This window comes from Guyanagaster necrorhizus (assembly GCF_019112545.1).
Source record: "Guyanagaster necrorhizus MCA 3950 unplaced genomic scaffold BT62scaffold_40, whole genome shotgun sequence".
NCBI classification, from domain to species: Eukaryota; Fungi; Basidiomycota; class Agaricomycetes; order Agaricales; family Physalacriaceae; genus Guyanagaster; species Guyanagaster necrorhizus.
In genome coordinates this window covers 287,774-305,986 of record NW_025064919.1, presented here as the reverse complement: position 1 = coordinate 305,986, position 18,213 = coordinate 287,774, and the positions used below count along the sequence as shown (strand labels likewise).

General features: G+C 48.8%; 5 protein-coding genes and 1 non-coding gene across 6 annotated transcripts; 1 reads left to right on the top strand and 5 right to left on the bottom strand.

Annotated features, from left to right (window-relative positions):
* The first annotated feature begins 928 nt into the window (after nt 1-928).
* On the top strand, nt 929-2,042 carry BT62DRAFT_937313 (uncharacterized protein). Its single transcript, XM_043187293.1, has 3 exons — nt 929-1,076; nt 1,130-1,288; nt 1,345-2,042. Exons 1-3 carry the CDS (start codon nt 1,025-1,027, stop codon nt 1,695-1,697), a joined length of 564 nt encoding a protein of 187 aa, XP_043034779.1. The 5' UTR covers nt 929-1,024; the 3' UTR covers nt 1,698-2,042.
* Nucleotides 2,043-2,350: 308 nt separating this feature from the next.
* On the bottom strand, nt 2,351-2,442 carry BT62DRAFT_t168. The gene has a single exon. It is a non-coding gene; the product is annotated as a tRNA-Gly (tRNA).
* A 422-nt stretch (nt 2,443-2,864) lies between these two features.
* Nucleotides 2,865-4,927, bottom strand: BT62DRAFT_937311 (uncharacterized protein). Its single transcript, XM_043187292.1, has 4 exons — nt 4,784-4,927; nt 4,570-4,706; nt 4,423-4,505; nt 2,865-4,359 (listed from the first exon to the last, which is right to left on the bottom strand). Exons 1-4 carry the CDS (start codon nt 4,900-4,902, stop codon nt 2,920-2,922), a joined length of 1,779 nt encoding a protein of 592 aa, XP_043034778.1. The 5' UTR covers nt 4,903-4,927; the 3' UTR covers nt 2,865-2,919.
* A 775-nt stretch (nt 4,928-5,702) lies between these two features.
* On the bottom strand, nt 5,703-7,542 carry BT62DRAFT_1046361 (uncharacterized protein; the record flags this gene model as incomplete). The annotated part of the gene is made up of 8 exons (XM_043178481.1): nt 6,800-7,542; nt 6,705-6,748; nt 6,536-6,636; nt 6,460-6,475; nt 6,257-6,403; nt 6,109-6,196; nt 5,992-6,049; nt 5,703-5,935 (listed from the first exon to the last, which is right to left on the bottom strand). Exons 1-8 carry the CDS (start codon nt 7,070-7,072, stop codon nt 5,703-5,705), a joined length of 960 nt encoding a protein of 319 aa, XP_043034777.1. The 5' UTR covers nt 7,073-7,542.
* A 2,441-nt stretch (nt 7,543-9,983) lies between these two features.
* Nucleotides 9,984-11,161, bottom strand: BT62DRAFT_937309 (uncharacterized protein). Its single transcript, XM_043187291.1, has 5 exons — nt 10,895-11,161; nt 10,715-10,845; nt 10,528-10,546; nt 10,397-10,476; nt 9,984-10,349 (listed from the first exon to the last, which is right to left on the bottom strand). Exons 1-4 carry the CDS (start codon nt 11,036-11,038, stop codon nt 10,438-10,440), a joined length of 333 nt encoding a protein of 110 aa, XP_043034776.1. The 5' UTR covers nt 11,039-11,161; the 3' UTR covers nt 9,984-10,349; nt 10,397-10,437.
* A 2,864-nt stretch (nt 11,162-14,025) lies between these two features.
* BT62DRAFT_859908 (uncharacterized protein) lies at nt 14,026-14,211 on the bottom strand (the record flags this gene model as incomplete). The annotated part of the gene is made up of 1 exon (XM_043182494.1): nt 14,026-14,211. A coding segment is annotated over one exon (186 nt), but the record flags the coding sequence as incomplete, so codon positions are not given.
* Nucleotides 14,212-18,213: the final 4,002 nt, after the last annotated feature.

Here is an 18,213-nt window from a genome sequence, read left to right as displayed (position 1 = left end):
GGTTCCTGCAGGCCGCATTAAGAGTGATTTATGGAAAGAAAGAAAGATGATGACAGCGCACCTGCAGGAAACAAGAGGAAGCCATAAAATACAACACGATGAGGAACGATCAATCTTATCCTTGTAAATATGGTGCGGCCGGATCTCGAGTGGACGCGTGGGTCAAGATATCGAGAGTTTTTGTGGGTAATTCATGTTCAGTTTCTGAATGCAAAGTAAATATTGATCCGGATGGTGATTCTCAGCCACGCGAGGCGTATTTGGGTGTTAACGGCGGCGCTACGGCCCGTAAGGGGGTGTAGAACTGGTGAGATTTTTGCTTGATGGCCTCTTTCGAAATTCACACTTTATCAGTCCGCATCCGGGAAGCTTGAATAATACAATCAACAGTTCCGAAACATGATGCTCTGGGCCCTTCACCACGTTTATTATGCAACTGCTGTGTAGGCTACCGTGTGGACAAGCAAATTTGGGAACGCGAGGAGGTCCGACGCAACGAACAGATCGCATTATAACAGAAAGAGTCGTCGGCCATGAACCGCGTGGCGACCAACTGTCCGGATGGCGATTGGCGATTCGAACCTGTGTAACTCTGCGATAACAACGGCACGACGGCACCTATTTCTGTTTCACGGTCTCAGTTCTCCGCGGATGCTTTTTGTGACTTCCAAGATAAGGGGAGAAAAAAAAACTTACCACTTTCCTGAAGAAAATTAAAATTTCCAGAGAGAGTCCTTAAAAAAGCGCGTACAAAAGATGCGTACCAACAACGTCATGGGCTTGGCGTTTGCATTAGGAGTTGTAGGAGTTGGCCCCCCTGAAACGAAAACATGAGCAAATAGGCCGTCAAGGCCAATCAATCCGTCACGTTCCCTTTTCTTTCCTTTCTCCTCCCACCCATTATCCTGCCTACGTAACAGTGCGCCCGCCCCCCATTCCAACGCCGTCGGTCGCTCCTTCATTCACGATTTTTTTCCATTCCTCTTTTTACCATCGCTCATACCCATATACGACTACCACGAAAATGCGCCTACTAAATTTGTTGCCTATACCCCTTGTCGCTACCGTTGCATCTGGTGAGCACATTTTGCCTGCATTTTACGGTGGATTTTCTGATACCTGGCAACAGCATACTTTGAGATAACAAGTCCATCTGAAAACGCTCAATGGCGGAACGGCGGAGTGAATGTGATATCCTGGGAGAAGGGCACGCTGGACGGAATCGATTCGTTCGATATAGAGATGACGAGACTCAGCGAGGACGGGCTGACATACATCGCCAGCACAGGTGCGTGCGCGCGGTGCGGTCCGTTTCCCAACCCTAACCGCTCATTTTCCACCTAGTCCCCGCCGAGAAGGCCTCGCCGTCGTCATTAAACGTGTATCTCGAGAATATCCCTGCAGCAGACGATTATTTCCTTCTCTTCCTCAACGCGACCCACGGAATCATGTATACCACCTCGCCCCGCTTTACTATCCTCAATTCCTCCGCTACGTCCACGTCTGGTTCGACGCCTACGCCAGATAGGGCGGTTGCTACCGTCACGATAAGCGGGACGCCGAATCCAACACAAGGTTTCGTGACGACGTTTGCAGCTGCGTCGAGTGCTTTACCGAACCTGGAGTGGCGAGCTCTGGTGGGTATAGGTGCAGTGCTGGTCGCTGGCCTTGGTGGGGCCGTATGCGTGCTCGTCTAGTTTTTTGTTTTTGTTTTTGTTTTCATCTGGAATCACCGGTTTCCTGTGCGCGTTGCATTGACGGATAATGACTTGTTGGATGGACCTCCCCTCGTTTATTCGTGCGAGCCCCCTCGTTAAACCTACTTTATATTTATGCTCTCGGGGCCCTATAATGTACTAGGATTCTCTTTCATTCGCATTTCAAACATGAAATCATGATCGACGGGATTTTCGTGCTGCGCTATGGAGACCACACTGCGCATCCACTGATTTTCTTTTTTTCGTAATAAGTAGCTGCGTCTGTCGCCACCGCCGCTTTTTTCATAAAACAAGTTATTCCGTTGCCGGCGGCACTGAACGAAGGCATGTGGGCCAACCCCTTCATATGGATGTATGGAGAGCGTTCGAACGAGCGAGATACTGCGAAGCTATTTAATCGCCCATTTATCGTGCCTACCTACACAATTGAACAGTGCCACCTGAATAAAATTGTACACAGAGGCATGGGCTTTTTTTGACGGGCTGTAGTAGGTAAAGCCACTATATTTACCGACAAGTTACTTCCCCTTCTTCGGAGGGATTTTCGTCAAAGTAACTTTCCATTTATGTGACTGGCAATTCAGCATGCTATATATAATGTGACTAATAAAATCTTTCTATCAATAGCGTCATGCATCAGCGGGGAATCGAACCCCGAACGCGGCCACAGATTATGAGCGCAGCGCATGGGAAGACCGCATGTTAATCATTACACCACTGATGCTTGAGGTACTTTGTTGTGGAACCTTGAGTACTAACAACTAGAACGAACAAAGAGAACTGCGCGTCAGCCACGTGATAATGCACGTGATAGGCAACTAAACGGTAAAAGTATGGGTGGGTGCAAAACTGGAGGCTTCGTGCGCAACCCTAGAACAGTTCATTTCATTCAAAAACTAATACACCACACAGTGATTGCATTAGGGAGGAATCGAACCCCGAACGCCCAGAATAGATTAGAGAATCCACATGTTATTAACCATTACACAAGATGCTGCAGCTATAACATACATGTAGAATGCATGCATCAGCGGAAACTCTCATCATATTTTCTCGCCAGAAACGTCAAATGAGATCCATTGCACCCAGGTGCTCACGGCAAATGGTCAAGTGTTCCACATATAGACTACGATTAACGGTCCAGTCCCCCCCCAAAAAAATGATACAACAAGTAGAATATACAAAATCCAAAAAAAGCAAGTCAAATACCATAAATGTCCTCGACGCCCAACGCATCCTCGCAGCCAAACCACTCGAGCCATTCGCTGACATGATACCTCGCTCTCCTCGCCGGCCACCTCTCGAGCTCGACCCCGCCGTCCTCGCCCTTCCTCCCGCTCTTCTTTCTGCGATGCACGGTCCAATACGCCGGGCCGACGCGCACGATCCTGACCATCGGGAAGCCCTGCTCGACGATGCCGGCCACCTCGCCGGTGCCCATCCCGCCCGTGTCTAGGCCGACGAACCGCAGACCGGAGGGCACGCCGAGGCGGAGGTCGCGCATCCCGCCGCCGACGAGCCCGTTCAACGTGAGGCTGACGACGCTCCGGGGGATGAGCCATGCCGCGAGGCCGGGCGCGAGGTCCCTCGGGTAGGTGATCCCCAGACCCTTGAGACCTGTGAGACTGGGCAGCACGCCCCACACCGACGCGTCGAAGCCGACGGCTTTCTGTATAGGCTCGGCGGGGACGAGGAGCGAGAGCGTACGGAGGTCGATGCGGTCCCGCAGGAACTCTGCGATCGCGGGGAAGAGATCGCGGTCCGTCAGTCGTCGGTTCATCGAATGGACCGCAAAGGCAAAGTGGCGGAGGAAGGGGAGCTCTCCGTGTGCGCCGCGGAATTGGGAAGAGGGGGCGCAGTCAAGGAGGCAGGTGAGGGAGAGGGACTCGAGTTGCCGTCCGTGGCTGAGGATGGTCCCGACGGCCTGGCTGTTGAGGGGGAATTGCCCGAGGAAGTGGATGTGGGTGAGGTTGCGGAGCGAGAGCGCGTCGGCGGGGAATATCCAAGCTGGATTCTCTAGGGAGAGCGTCCGTAGCGTCGACCGGTGCTGGGCGAGGAACGCATGGGGATTTTGGGCCCCTCCGCTGCCACTGCCACCAGCGTGATAAGCAAAGTTGGCGATATGGTTCAAAGTAAGGGTGCTCAGCTCGAACAGCCCATCAGGGACGTGCAGTGAGAGACCATTGAGCTTGGGCGAACATGACTGGAGGATCCTCAGCACGGGTAGGACACCGTCGGCGCTCGAGGATATATGTACCCTCCTCAGATTGACCATCTTCGGGAGGGCATTCGACAGGATTCCCGTCTGAAACGAGGTGTGGCTGTTGACGGTGGCGAAGATCCGGAGGGTGCGGACGACGCTGGCGAAGGAAGGATCGGTTATGACGCGGGTAAGGATGTCGGCCGTTCGTTGATCTCTGTCCCTCTCCTTTTCCCACTCTCCTCCTTCGCTACCTTCGTCGAACGGCTGTCCTTCGCCCTCGCCGAAATGCAAATCCACCTTTCGAAAGAGAAGCTGCGACGCAACGCGGGACAAAGGGTGGGGGACCGAAAGCAGCGTCTTCAAATCGCGACGAGGAAGAAATAAGGCTATTTCGCGCCATATTTCATTAGATATTCGATGGCCCGTGGGAGCGAGAAGCTGGGGGGAGGCCAACCAACCATTTGTCATTTGATCTGGGTTCGTAACTGGTAGGGTACTCACCTTTTCCACGGCGACGGAACGTTGGTGTAACAGTGCGGTTGCTTCCGGATTATCTGGTTCTGCGAGCAGAGCTGCTTGGAGGTCTGTGCATATCGTTCGAACGTTGAGTGGAAGGTCTGATGTAGATAAGCCTAGCAACGAACGAACCTTCTTGGGCGCCTATAAATGAGCCGGCTTCCAAACGTAGACGGGCACGTAAGATTCGAGCCTTGGCGACGATTGAGGGTGAGAGGGCATGAATCGATAGGCAAGCCTGAATGGCGTTTTCGACGACGACTTTGTGTCTAAGTAAACCACGATTCAGTCGACCATGTTCCACCAACAAGCGGGCATTGGGCATTGGGCATTGGGGCCGACGTACCTTGTATATTTGAGACTCGTCATCGCATAGAGCAGCAGATCTGCTTTCTGGTTATCCGAAAGACAGTATGCAACATCCCGAATGCAAGCATCAAGAATTTTTGGATTGAACACGTCCATGAATTTGGGTGGTCGGCCAGCCAGGATGGTAGAATTTTAGCAGTAACAAGTGAAAGGTGAACGAGTTTATATGGGACAGCCGAAGGGCCAAAGGGTCAGGACGGGATGACGAGACGACTGGGAGGGTATACTGGATGGGGTGATGGAAGCAAAACGAAAAAGTTCCAATGCGCCCGTCATCACAGGGCCTGGACCCGGCGATTAGATTAGATGTCCCACGGGGATTGGGCGTCGTCGACCATCGGATCAGCCGATCTAATCGAGGCTAGGGTCAAGAAGCGAATAGACCTCTAAGCGGCAGGTAATTCTACGTCGTTGATTCGCCGGAGTGAACGAATTGGAGCTGGCGAAATATGACTGGCCAGCACAACCTTATTCCATGGGAGCCCGAATAGTAGCTGCATGCACAGTGGAGGACCCTATCCGCGACAGAAATCTTTCCACAGGGCCCTTGAGCGAGCAAATGAAAAAAAAACAGCCTGTCACACTACAATTCAACTAGCGGGAGAAAACGACCCGGTTTCGTACGAACATTCATCCTGAAGCAGTGGGAGGAGACGAATAGAACGAAAACCCAGTTTTCCATTGAATCGAAAAACGAAAGAGATATGCTAAATGATACAAAAAACAAAAATCTAGTATAAACCCCTCGAGCCCAATACTTTACTTAAAACATCGACATTTTTACTGTCTGCCCACCCATTCGTACCCTTGCCGGTAGGGGGACGGGAGTAACGATGTCCCATTGGCATTCTGCTTCGCTCTGCGTGTTCTAGGGGTCAGCTGACGCTCGCCAGAAATCAGAAAACGGCAGAGAAAACAAAACTCACAGAGCTCGGTGAAGACTTTGAGCTCGAGCTGAGATGTTTCAGTCGGATTGAGTGTTTGAGACTAGAGCGCACGCTGGAGTGCATACTCGAATGCTTGAAGCGAGGCGGCATCGACATTGACGCAGCGACGGTGTCAAGCTCCTGCCGGTCGAGGATTGGGAGGTTCCGGGCGTTAAGCATCGCTAGGAAGGAGCCGACGTATACTAACAGATTAAGGCATTATTCCTTCGTCCTATGAAGCCCAAGATAAAAAACATACGTCGTGTCAACAAAAACTCTAGCGAGATGAATATGAGCGTGTTTGGCAGAAGTACATACTACAGTCCAACCCCATGGGTAAGTTTAGAAACTGAGACAGACACAATCAGGGACGTACAGTGAACAACACGGCCAACGAGCAAGCACTCGTGACCAGGCCCGAGCTGAGGGTATATTGCATCACCACGGAGATGCGCGAATTCAGACTTTGATCGATATCAGGAAATAATACGAGAAGGCGTGCATCAAATGAGCTCAACTCGGACTCGGACTCTGAACCCCGGCCTTTGCGGAGATAATAGCACATTGCGAGCGCCAGGACGAAATCGATCAGCGTTGACGCCGCTAGGGACGATTCCATCGCCCAGGATTTGTCGTCTGACGAGAGGGACGGGAATGTTCGGGTCATATATCTATCATCTGTCGGTTAACGTTCCTCTCCCCCTACAGTATGAAAAGGGTGCCGTACATTTCGTATGTTAACGCTGAAACAAGTTAGAATTCAGAGAGGCAGTTAACGCGGAAGGGAGCCCTGGCACACTGACCTATACCGATACCAAATCCACCAACGACGCTCAGCGCCGCAAGGTACCGGAGGAACCCACGGTGGTACCCACTCAGGAGCCAAATCCGGAGCGCGTAAAGACTGAAGCGAAAAACGGCAATCAACGACTGTGAGAAACAAAAAAAAAATAACAACACAGAAGCAGATACCTCTGCACGAAGAGAATGATCACGACCATTACCGCTACTTGGAGCTGGACAAAAATAAACATCTTTTAGTTCCGATCTTGGTGGCCGGATAGTACCTTGATTGACCAGACGATCTCCGGGCCCGCTTCCACCAATCCCCTCCCGCGATTGGTGACGATATAGAAATACATGGCATGGATCGTGAGCGCGAGGTGGAGCGTGTCGAGGAGGTATAATACGCCAACTGATAGGCGATGAAGGGTCGTGTCCCGAGGATAATTATGAAAGTAGAGATATGTCTGAAGAGTCGTTATCCCAAAAAGACTGGGGGCGGGCGGCCGTTGGATCAGAGTAATAAAAAAGCTAAAAAAGAAAGTACGCACAAACATGCACCCAGCAATCCCAAGAAAACCGCGCCCAGGGTGTTATTTATCGTTTGCGCTTCCAGGCTCAGGAGTGGAGCCATGGCAGAAGTGAAAAAGTGGGAAAGAAAAAAAGACAGGTAGGAAAAAAGAATGAAAGAAAGGAGAGTTGAGGAGGGTCAGAAGAAGGGAAGAGGAAGAAAAAGTCAGGTGTGGACCGAGCCACCATTTAAACAGAGAAGAACACATGGCTCCGTCGAGTACCGGATTCTCTTTCTGTCTGCGCATATGGGAATCTATATAAATGTGGGGGAACAACATAAATATCACAGCGAAGACCCCGGGTTTCTTTTGAAGAGACAGGCTGGGCGGGAACATCATGTAAGTAGCATCCCGCTACATCGGTGCCCCCAAACTAGGTGGGGTCCGTCCACCATCTCCAAGCAGAAATTCGCATGAATGTCAGGTTCAGACGTCGAGCTATCTGATAATGATATGATGTGTGGCCCCCGGCAAATCCCGGACCACCTAGCGGAAGCGAAACAGTGGTTCCCTCCGTCACCTCGAGTCTAGCCTCTGCCAGCAAAATGAAGTGTCAGCGTACAATATATCAATGAACGTAATGCTCACGGAACAGGGATGTGGGGAGGGGGGAGCCTCGGAAATGCGGAGAAACACAGAGAGGATGCTGGCACTGTCTACTTGTTCGAGGAGCGCTCTTGCCCCGCCTCACGTCTTCCATTTGCAGGAGACATGGACACCCACCACGCGAGCATGCAGAGAGAATGACAAGACACGCATAACCATCGGGGATCCCCAACGTCGTCCAGGGATCAACGCCAGCGCCTTGCATCAGAAAGCTCGATCCCAATGTCTTGGTACTCAAGGATGGAAGAACGGGCCGGCCAATGAAGCTGCAACCACGGTGGAAATAGCCCCGCTTCAATTGTTTTTTCCCTCGCCGGTCAATGTAAGCGACAAATCAGGTTATGAAGATGGGATGGGGTGGCGTACGAACGACCCCCATCATATTTCATTAATAGAAATGACTGATTTGAGAAAAGAAGGAGAGCTCTCCGGAGATGGTTGCCAGCTTCTGTCAAACATATCAAGGGAGAACCGGAGCATGAAAGCGAAAAAGCTTCACCGACCTCGACTTTCCAGAAGGGAAAAAGGAAAAAGAGAAAAAGAGAATTTCATTTCATGTACGAAAAGCACGGAGCGTGTTATATCGGTCTGATAGGTTGGCATAAGCCTGAGAACAGATGTCGTGAGCGAGGTTCTACGCAGAAAAGTGAGTGTTTCTCACCAAGGTTTGACGTCCAACACGCAAGCATGCATTCACTTTATGGTTTTTTTTTTTTTGGTTTGACGCAGAAGCGAACATTATGATGGACACAGAAGTACCTGTTGGCAGCGCGTGACGGCGGAGAGCATGGGAAGAGGCCAAGGTGGGTGGCGGGAACACTGATCGTCTGCGGGTAAAAGAAGTTCGATAACTCCTTATTGCACATCGACTGGTGGTAGGATTAGCGCTGGGTGACGAAAGATAGACGGACGAAGTGTTACCCCCGCAAATAAGGCCATTCATTCTCTTCCAGACGCTAGATAACAGAAGCTGTCGTTTCTCCCGGCATATGGAAGATCTATATGTTTGCTAGCTCAACAGTCCGGAGCGACCAAAGCGCTTCATTCTTTCGCCTTGTTAGAGCTACCATCCCTTCCGCACCAGATACGACACCTGCAAAAGACTTTTAGATAAAGGTCACGGGCTGCAGATTTGGGCGATCCTTAATACTCTCGACCGTGTGACCCGTTCCCGCCAAGAAAAAAAGCAACCACGTGGTGCCGAAATATCGTACAGCGAGACCTGTGGTACGAGCGCATCCTTGAATGGCAAGAAACGAATTGGATCTTGCGCTCAAAATGTACGGAAGAGGGCTGCGAACCCCTTGCTTGAAGAGAGGCAAGGGTGAGTGGGCGTATACCTGGCCGGGCATTCGGGTGAGCATGAACCAGCCAACAATTAGGGCATCTAAGCAAACGTATGAGACTTCCTCCATCCAACGTTTTCCCTGGAGAGAGATGGGTTTAAGCCAAAGTTGGTACTTCCTCCCACCGGAGGTATTGCGAGGAGTGCAACGCAAGACCCTTGGCAGGTTACGGCGTACAGCGAAGTCGATAGACTATGTTTGTTCAGCCGTAGTCACAGCACAAGGATCTTCCTGTAAACACAAGAAGATGGTAAATCCTGCGTAGAGAAAAGCCAGCATGGGCGGATACTCCCGTAAGGAACTACTCCTACAATTACTTGAAGAGCAGATACCAGACCAATAAGACGCGTACGGCGCTCTAGCAACTAGAGAACTCATTTTCGTAGTGTGAAGGAAGAGCTGTGACACTGCGAGCCCTGGGGGATGCACCAAAGGAGAAAGGAAGAACTCTTGTCTCCCTCTTCTAAAGAGAATATTAGCAGCAATCAACGTCCACCACGAACAAAGGTGACTTAAGGTCCTTCAATTGGGAAGGCCGTAACCCTAACCCTACGCGCACTCCCACAGAGAAGAAATCAAAAATCAAAAAAAAAAACCTCAATACGATCACACTTGTCGACATCACTGAAGAAACACGTGGACGGTTCAGGAGAATCGCGAGACGCGTTGCATGCGTTTCGGATGAGTGGTTGAGGCGAGGACTGTAAAAACGGGACCTCGAATTAGCTCCTGCATCAATGCGACAAAGTACACGAAAACCAACCGGCTAATCGGGATGAATAGGCGGGCCAAAATGAATGTCGGAGTTTTCGCTATCGAGAACGAGCGGTCCTGACAACGTCACAACACCCAGCGGCCCTTCTCTAGGTGGCGCCTAGAAGTATCAACATAAAATTACCCTGCTCCTGCAAATTTAGTTTGGACATTAGCCAAGGCAGCCTGGGGTAAAACGCATGCCCGACTTGGTCAGAATAGTATTAGCGGGAAAAATGGTCAAGTCATATGTTTATAGGGGTCAGCGCGTTGATGGCGACGATCAGAGGAGAACGGCAAAAGAACATCCATTTTGGATGCAGGGCAGAAACGAACTAACTACCCTTGTCCCGACTTGCTTTGCTTCTGGTTCAAGTAACACTTCGTGGATAGCGTGGTCGTCCCAGAAAGAAATAACTGTGGTGGGGGAACAGCCGACGTCCAGGATCCTCCAAACGATTCGCGCAATATGTACCCGTACGTAGGAAGACTTAATAGATAAGAACAAAGGATTTTCATTTTTGTCCAAAATCCACAGAGACGTGCCACCTGTCTATCTGCGCTAGTCAGTGAAGATAAGCCTGGATAAAGAACTGCGACATACTAATGACCGTTCCTCCGTCGTATTGACGGCCCAGGACCCTTCTAACGTAGCTTAGCGAACAGCTTGGGCGCGGCGCATTCCTGGAAAGGGGAGTCAGATAGTAGAGAGGCGGAGGCAGAGGGATGACTTACATCGACGCAATGCATCATGCTATAAGCAAATAATTTAGTATTGCATCTGTGGGGGGAGAACAGGCACATACTGGACTATGATTCCGCACGCAGGGGTTCAGTCAGCACAAGCTACACCAACAGCAAATGGCACTTACACCTACACTACAGCGTCAGTACGGAAACAGAGAAGAAACGAGAGACGCACAGTTCCTCAACACATTCCTCGCCCTTGGATCCCTCGCCTTTCGAGACCTTTTCCTGACAATGCTCAAAGTGCTTGGCAAGCGCAGAGCACTTGGACGATTCCTTGCACTCCTCCCGGATGATGGGGTGGATCTGCATCGACCGTCAGCGCTGCGAAAAAATTGGAGGGGTGGTGGCCCACGTCTTCCGGTTCCTCCTCCTCCTCCTCCTCCTCCTCCTCCTCCTGCGGCTGGGCCTCTTCAACGGGTGTCTCCTCTGGTTTGTCCTCAGAGTCGCAGTGGGCGGTGGGGATAAACGACGAAAAGAAGGAGGTGATGTTGTTCATCGTGGACGTGATGAAAGAAGATTCGGAATCGGGACAGGCCGTGAGAAACGTTGCTTAGTCAGCGGTTGTATCGGCCCACATCTGGGCAGGTGGTTTCCTGGTAGCCAACTTGGCTCCTGCGACTTGATGGAGGGTAGTACTTCCCGCTTTTACGTAGTTAGTTGAGCGCATCTATAAGGTTTATACTGTTCGGTTTCCGCCACGTACGATTGAACACCGATGATAATTATAACCTAGTAAATGGAGAAGAAAAAATAAACTCACAAAAGTCAGGTGTTATATGAAAGGGACACGCATAGATCAAAATGGGGAGCTGGTATGGAAAAGCACGATTAGAGACCATCTCTGAAGAAGACGGACAAGGGACTAAATGCCTTGAAACTCTTAAAATTGATATGCGTTGAACATCGCAGAGCATGTTCACAGCTACATGAAGCAACCGAGAATCCTGGATAAGAGTGTGTCAATTTAAGGATCGATGAAGATATTGCAGGGCATTCTGACTGTAGTGCGGCTGACCAACAGGCATGAATCAAATCAACCTTGACCTCGGAAGAAAGGTGATAAGCTATGGAGTATCTATAATGCTACACGTCATGAGGAAACTTGGTGTAATATATGGCGACCTAGAGGGCAGGTATTCCAAGTAGGCTACCGATGGGAGAGTTAGCCGGGGTAGCCGATTAGACAGATACTGATGTGGACGAGAGCGTTGCGACGATGTGAACTGCTCCAAAGGTCTTTCCGAGCGACAGAAGAGAGGAAATCTCGACGAGATAACAGAGCTCATCTGCTTGTGGGCTCATTTTTATACGACGAGCATAAAGCAAGACAAAGGTAGGGTATATTATTACTGCGGGTGGTCGAAGGAATGCGGCTTCGATGTGGTTTGATCGGTCCTCGAGGGCCTACGTATCGTCCTGATAGACTTATTGTATAGTTAATTAAGTGATAACGGTACATGGATTTCGAACTCCGATTTGAGGGTAACTTGAAAGAGCGACCCGCGTTCCCAAAGTAGAATCAGAATTAGAATAGGGTGTAGGCGGAAACGAAGAAACCTCGCTTTTTATTGTCCTAAAGTGCGCCGACTATCATGATTATGGTAAGGGCGACGATAGAGAACTAGATCGTCATCGACTAGGAGAGATTTGTGGTTGAAGGGATGCTTCTTCGGAAGACAAACTTTATCAGCCTGGATCCGTGAGCGTAAAGAAAACGTGCGGTGGAAAGTTGCCCTTGCCATAATCATCAGCGGTCCCGAGGTGCCATTGTCCAATGGAGTTTAACGTATTTCGTACGCAGCGCCGGCAGGTGAGTAGTATAGGTGACAGGCCAGCCATTATATTGCGGGATTGATGGACGGGACGAACAGCAAACGCACTCTAGCACTAAATTGTTGGATTAGCAAGCAGGAGCTCCGTCGTATCCCGCCGGCCAAGCTCGATACCCCTTTATGTCGGGATGGACTATATATATCGAATACGGTCTGTCGAGCACCCTCACCGCGTTTCTGCTTATCGCTACGCTGTGTGAGGTCTACGTTATAGCTAACAGCATACTCTATTAGGTGCTACAAATGCGCGTCACTTTCTTAGACTAAATAATACGCAAATCACACTTTAATCCAGAATCTACGCAGTACAGTTATAGAAGAGTCCGTCTCCTCGTTCTCACCGCGATAATACTAATCGAGGATCTCTCTCTGAATTTAGTCGCGCGCCATTTCTATAGTTTCATACAACGGCTTATCGTAAGGATATCACCTTGAGAGATTTGTTAGCTCTTCCTAATCACTCTGGAACATAAAGAATGATAATGGCTGGTGGCTGAGGTACTGTCTTGGAAGCCCCCATTCATCCTGCGTTCAAGCTACGGGACCAGGAGAGTCGAGTCGTCTTACAGGAGCTTCAAATCTTTATCGCATAAATGCATTCTAGTATAACGCGTGAGCAAAGATTTTCGGTGCGGTCTTCTGCTGGATAACACGTCTCTAGATAGGCATTATCGCGTGTGTCTAGTCTTCCTAGTATTTCCGTGACCGCAAAAAGATAAAATTATCGCTTCATTTTCACTGAGTCTTACAAGAAGACAATCAGTGGGACCTTCGCCACAATATCCTCTGTCGATTTTATTATCTACGTTGATGACGCAATATTCGGGACTCCCTTGCGATAAGCCAGTGCACGCCTTTCTCTAGTTTGTCTTTGCATAAGGCTATTTCGACAACACGTTTTAATTCAAATTCAAATTCCTTAGGTATACCAGTCATCAAGACAAAGTAAAATTCAACGATACTTAGAATCGAAACGGCACCGCCCAACATGTCTGTCCGATCAGGATTTATCCTTGTACTTGTGACAGCTATCTACTTCTTTGTCCTTTCGACATGGTCGCACTATGGCGGATATTTGCTTCCAGTATTCATCAGTATACCACTGGTCTGCACGTTTCTTGCGGCCAACGACCACGTTCCAATAAGTTCCAGACGCGAAAGGATGATGTCTCTCCCAATATTTGCCCTGGTGCTTCCGGTGAAGAAACATCAGAACTGCGCTGGACAGTGGGATTGGGACGTCTCTGCCCAGTCATGTTCGATGACGACCCCAATAGTGGAAAACTGTGCTCATAATTCGATGAACTCAGTGGGGAGGGGCGAATTCCTTTCTTGGAACTCGAATACGGAGTTTTCCCAAACTTCCGACTGAATTCGTTGTCTCGTCGAGATAGTCCTAGATCGTGCTGCTTCGACTCTTTGAAACCGGTGTCACTGGCGGGAAACCTGTACGATGAATTGAACGGCTCGGGGTGATATCACTGCCTTCAACAGATCGACGTGGAAAGAGGGTTTTCACATCAAAGCTAGGACGTCTCACATCGAGCCGAACGGTGGGAGGGGCAATATTGAGAGGGCCATAACGCCCTCTAGCATCTGGGAGGTTAGCCAGTCGTTCTACAACAGTTGTACATTGCGTCCAGGATCTGCCACGAGCTAGTTTCCCGACGAGGGTTGACTGCCCGGGTCCCGAGAGGAAACTGCGGCTCGTGATAATAACAAGACCTCGTCGACATCGTCTGAGCATGACATTCATTCGCTGGTCGGAGCATAGGAACCCGGGGTCGCGGCACCGGACGACAGAGACTAGGACGATGTCTGCTTCGTTTCCCTGTATGTACGACATACGTTTCATGTGTCAGGGGAATTATTGTAGTCACCTTGGAAACTGTCGACATTGAATACCCGCTCCCAATGCAGACATTGCATCTAGAAATCTCCATGGGTTTGACGCGATCGAGAATATCGGCGTCAAACAACAGGCGACCTAGAAATTCGATAACCTTGATATTGAGATGAGTATGGTCTGCGGTGTTGAAGGAAAAAGTTGGCTCACTTCTCGCTTAAGCTATCGAGTCTCGACCGGCTTTGTCAGAGAGGTAGTACTCGTATTATTTTGGATGCTACTACGTTTCACATATCCGTTGATGCGTGTCATGAAAGAACATGGAGAATGCTTACACAGCAGAAATCCACACCCGAAGGCACACCTTTGTAATCTTTTCGTCCGCTGCCTCGTCCAGCTTGTCATTCGAGAGACTGTCAACTGAGAAACTATCCAGTTTGGTTGAGAATGTTTCAGAGAGGAGCTCTGAAGGATACGATGGATTTCCGGGCCATTTCGATCGGAAGGTGAAGAGGTCGATACCTTGTATATGGCACTTTAGACGGCAAAAGATCTGAATGGAGAGCCGTGGCATATCGAATCCAGCTACAGCAAGCTTCTTCGCTGAAAGTAAGGTACAGAACGACTCGTCCTTCTTGGGAAATGTCATGTTTCTGTCTGATAGGGAAATGACAAAGACCTCCTGAGGTGTAGCAATGGCGAGGTATTCTATATCTTCTCCTGGCGCTTGGGCGATGGATATGCCCAGGCATTTCTCACTCAGAAGGGCGTCTCCTGCGCTACCTACATGTCGGCGGGAGCAACGCCAGATCCGTACGTCAGTGCACTCTTGGGGAAGAATGGACCATCTGAGGGTATTCATGGAAGTGCGAAAGCAGAAAGTAATATGACTGCGTTCCGTGCACGCCTGGGGCGCATGCAGAATCGGGCCGGGCGCTAATCATCCACCAGGAAAGTTACTCTCATAGATGGGAAAAAAGTGGCCTTACGTATCTGATTCTCAGTTTCGTATTGTGTTACTTACTATTCGGATTAGAGTTGATTTGCTCGAGTTTATTTCGTTGTTTTTTCATTTCAAGCTCATGACGGGCGATAATTGCACGCGATAAAAATCTGTGCTCGACGTCGACACGGAACTCTGTGCGAAAATTCTAATTTATTCGGCAAACTGAGTTTTGGTTTCTAAGTTGAACATAAAGCCACTTGCTAGAATTGCATCCGCATGGCTAAGATTATGAATGGGTCCGTCCCTTCCCGTAATTCTGGTTGCAATGTCGCAATTTAGTCGGGTGTCATTTTCATCACTTCATACATTGGCTTGTTGTAGGTCTTTCCCGAGTCTGGAGTCGGCAGATACTTCATTCACTCTTTTGCTGAGGTGCTGGCAATTGTTGTGGATGCGGTGTGGTGTTTTCTGATATTTATCCTGGGGGTATAATGCTGTTCTTAAAATACGAGAATAGGCGAGTCGAGTTATTTCACCTGAACCTGAAGCACCTGTTCGTTCTTAGTGCCAATGATGATTCTATCTGTTTTACTAGGCGGAGGCTTACAAATGTGTTCTTCGTCGCATTTCTAAACACTAAGCTTGGCAATCGGTGATATGCAGGCTACATGTCCAGCCCTATAATTTGCAAATTCTGCATAACACACTAGAATATGCTAGTAACTGAGAATCATTAGCCAGTAAAGGACTATGGCTGAGGCTCCGAGCTGATAGTCATGCTAGTCACCAATACTAAGTCCAAAAGGGACTTTGTATAAGGATAAAAATCCTAAGTCAGGTTTGAACTTAGAAAAGTTCTGCACCACACCTTGGAAAATACTAAGTCCAAGTTGGACTTAGAAATGGTACCTCAAATGGGGCCAATTCTACATGCCACTAAGACAAGTATATTCTAAGACAGCTAGAGGTATAATACTATAGCTAGTTGTGGAGTATTGAGTAGAGATAGCATCATCCAGGAGCAGTAAGGAGTGAGACCCAATGATCTGTGGCTAGCACTATGAGTTTTGACTCAAATGTCTAAGTCAGAATTTCCTAGGTATCAGGTGACCTAAGGGACTTAGAATTGAGAGGAATAGAGTGGATAGGACCGGTTGACCGGGCCTGATCGGGCCTGATCGATCAAGCTACTAAGAATAACTCAGAGGATTAAAACTTTGAGTAGACAGAAAGGAGTTAGGTACCCATAGGCACTGTAGGCTTAAAATAAGGCTGTGCGGTGGCCAGGCGGGTCTGGGCATGCCTAGGGGAGTCCAGGAGTGCCGCCATTCCGGAATAATGGTGTGATTCCGCTTTAAACAGGAGAAATATTATTTTGAGCGCTTTATTTATAGATTCTGTACCTGTTGTTGGTGTATAAAAGAAGGGAATGGGGGGGAAATAGCAGGCAAGCGACCCACCCCCACGTTCAGGCCTTCTAGCCCACTGTAGCTAGTCCCTGGGACAACGGATTTTGAGTTCTGCTTCGACTTAGTGATTTATTTAAGTTGCTTTGTCACTTAGAGAGAGGATTAGATTGGAATTATAACTATATTTTGGGTTCGGATTAATTTGGGTTCCAAACTATAAGGGTTTCGGCATCAGAGTACAAGTTCTTCGGTTTTGAGGACTGCTAGCCAGCCAAGAGTGCAGCTAGTCAAGCCTAAGTGCTTGATAGACTTAGTATTTGGGTTTCGGAGTTCATTGGGTTTCGGAATATTCTAAGTTGGTTTGGAGCGCAATTTGGTGTTGATTCTAAGTCCTAATTATACTTAAACATTGCTATAAACTACTCTCATGAGTATTGCATCTTTGAAAGCAAGATAGAGTTAAATAACTGTCTTTATTGACTGTTTCTGTGATTTTACTTAAGACTGCAAGAGTGCTTCTATTGTACTTGAAACAACTGACCTCAACTGTATTTGGTGATTGTGTATTGAGTGGTTAGGTGTTGGTGTTTGAGAGTTCATTCCTCATTCACTTCTCTTAGTCACTTAGCTGTTACCAAGCACATCATCGGAATCATCCTACCCAAATTTACGTGGCAATTCTGTCTAAATCCAGACTGGCTGATTATCTCTGTAGTGTATAGAGACTCGCTACTAGCCATGTGCGAATTTCTTCTAGGTAGACATACAAGGTAATCGACATGCATAAGCTCAACACCCAGGAAAGCACATCAAGAGATATCCTTCGACTCCTGTCTAAAATGAATCAGATATTGGATCACGTCTCGGAAATCTAATGGAAAGTCCGGTTCCGCGAAGACGACTCAGTACATCTTTGTTCTTACTTTCCTTTGACTTCTTTGCTCATTTGCGATCAAAGGAAAAGGCCATACCAGCGAACTCCTCATGGCAAATAGTCAATACTGTGGGTGATTTTCCGCCGTTTCTTCCTTCTCTCGCTGACTGCTATTATGGTAGGCCCCCACCTCCCGGCTTGGCATCCTTTTTGCAAGTGGTTATCAGCCAGTTATCTGCTGACTCGAAACCAATCCAGTGCGGACGGAAGAGATGCATACGTTCCTCTAACAGAATTCCAACCCAGTCAGTTCCTCAAATTGTACAAGGTTCCTCCAAACGCCACGGTCGAGACTATTCATATGGCATCCAACGTATCGACAGACCGGACAACCTCTACACCTGTCCAATAAAAACCTGTCGAACCTAAATCATCTCAAAACTCTCAAGGCGCACTACGCCGCCCATCATACCACCATCACCTGCGATTCCGTTTGTCCAAGTCAGACCAACGACCCGGTTACGAGGCATATCGATCGCTGTCTATAGTTTGTTCATTGAGAAGAACATAGACATATAGCAACGTTTTCAGTCGCAGGGGCCAAGGCGTACTTTGAAGATGTTCATATGCGTCCCCGTGGCGTGCAGTGTCCTCATTTCATGACCTTCTATCAATCTAAACGGCTTCTGTACAATCACATATGTACAAATTGTACAAATGCTTGTAAGTGCCCGCAATCTAACAGATGTGGACAGTGGTAGAAT

Bases quoted from the DNA above. Each gene is read 5' to 3' on its own strand.
- BT62DRAFT_937309 (XM_043187291.1), bottom strand. From the start codon at position 11,038: ATGAACAACATCACCTCCTTCTTTTCGTCGTTTATCCCCACCGCCCAC. The intron at 10,846-10,894 runs GTGGGCCACCAC...CGGTCGATGCAG, and splicing joins AGGAGGAGGAACCGGAAGAC to ATCCACCCCATCATCCGGGA.
- BT62DRAFT_937313 (XM_043187293.1), top strand. From the start codon at position 1,025: ATGCGCCTACTAAATTTGTTGCCTATACCCCTTGTCGCTACCGTTGCA. The intron at 1,077-1,129 runs GTGAGCACATTT...ACCTGGCAACAG, and splicing joins TGTCGCTACCGTTGCATCTG to CATACTTTGAGATAACAAGT. The intron at 1,289-1,344 runs GTGCGTGCGCGC...TTTTCCACCTAG, and splicing joins GACATACATCGCCAGCACAG to TCCCCGCCGAGAAGGCCTCG.
- BT62DRAFT_937311 (XM_043187292.1), bottom strand. From the start codon at position 4,902: ATGGACGTGTTCAATCCAAAAATTCTTGATGCTTGCATTCGGGATGTT. The intron at 4,506-4,569 runs GTTCGTTCGTTG...CGATATGCACAG, and splicing joins ATTTATAGGCGCCCAAGAAG to ACCTCCAAGCAGCTCTGCTC. The intron at 4,360-4,422 runs GTGAGTACCCTA...GCCTCCCCCCAG, and splicing joins GTTCCGTCGCCGTGGAAAAG to CTTCTCGCTCCCACGGGCCA.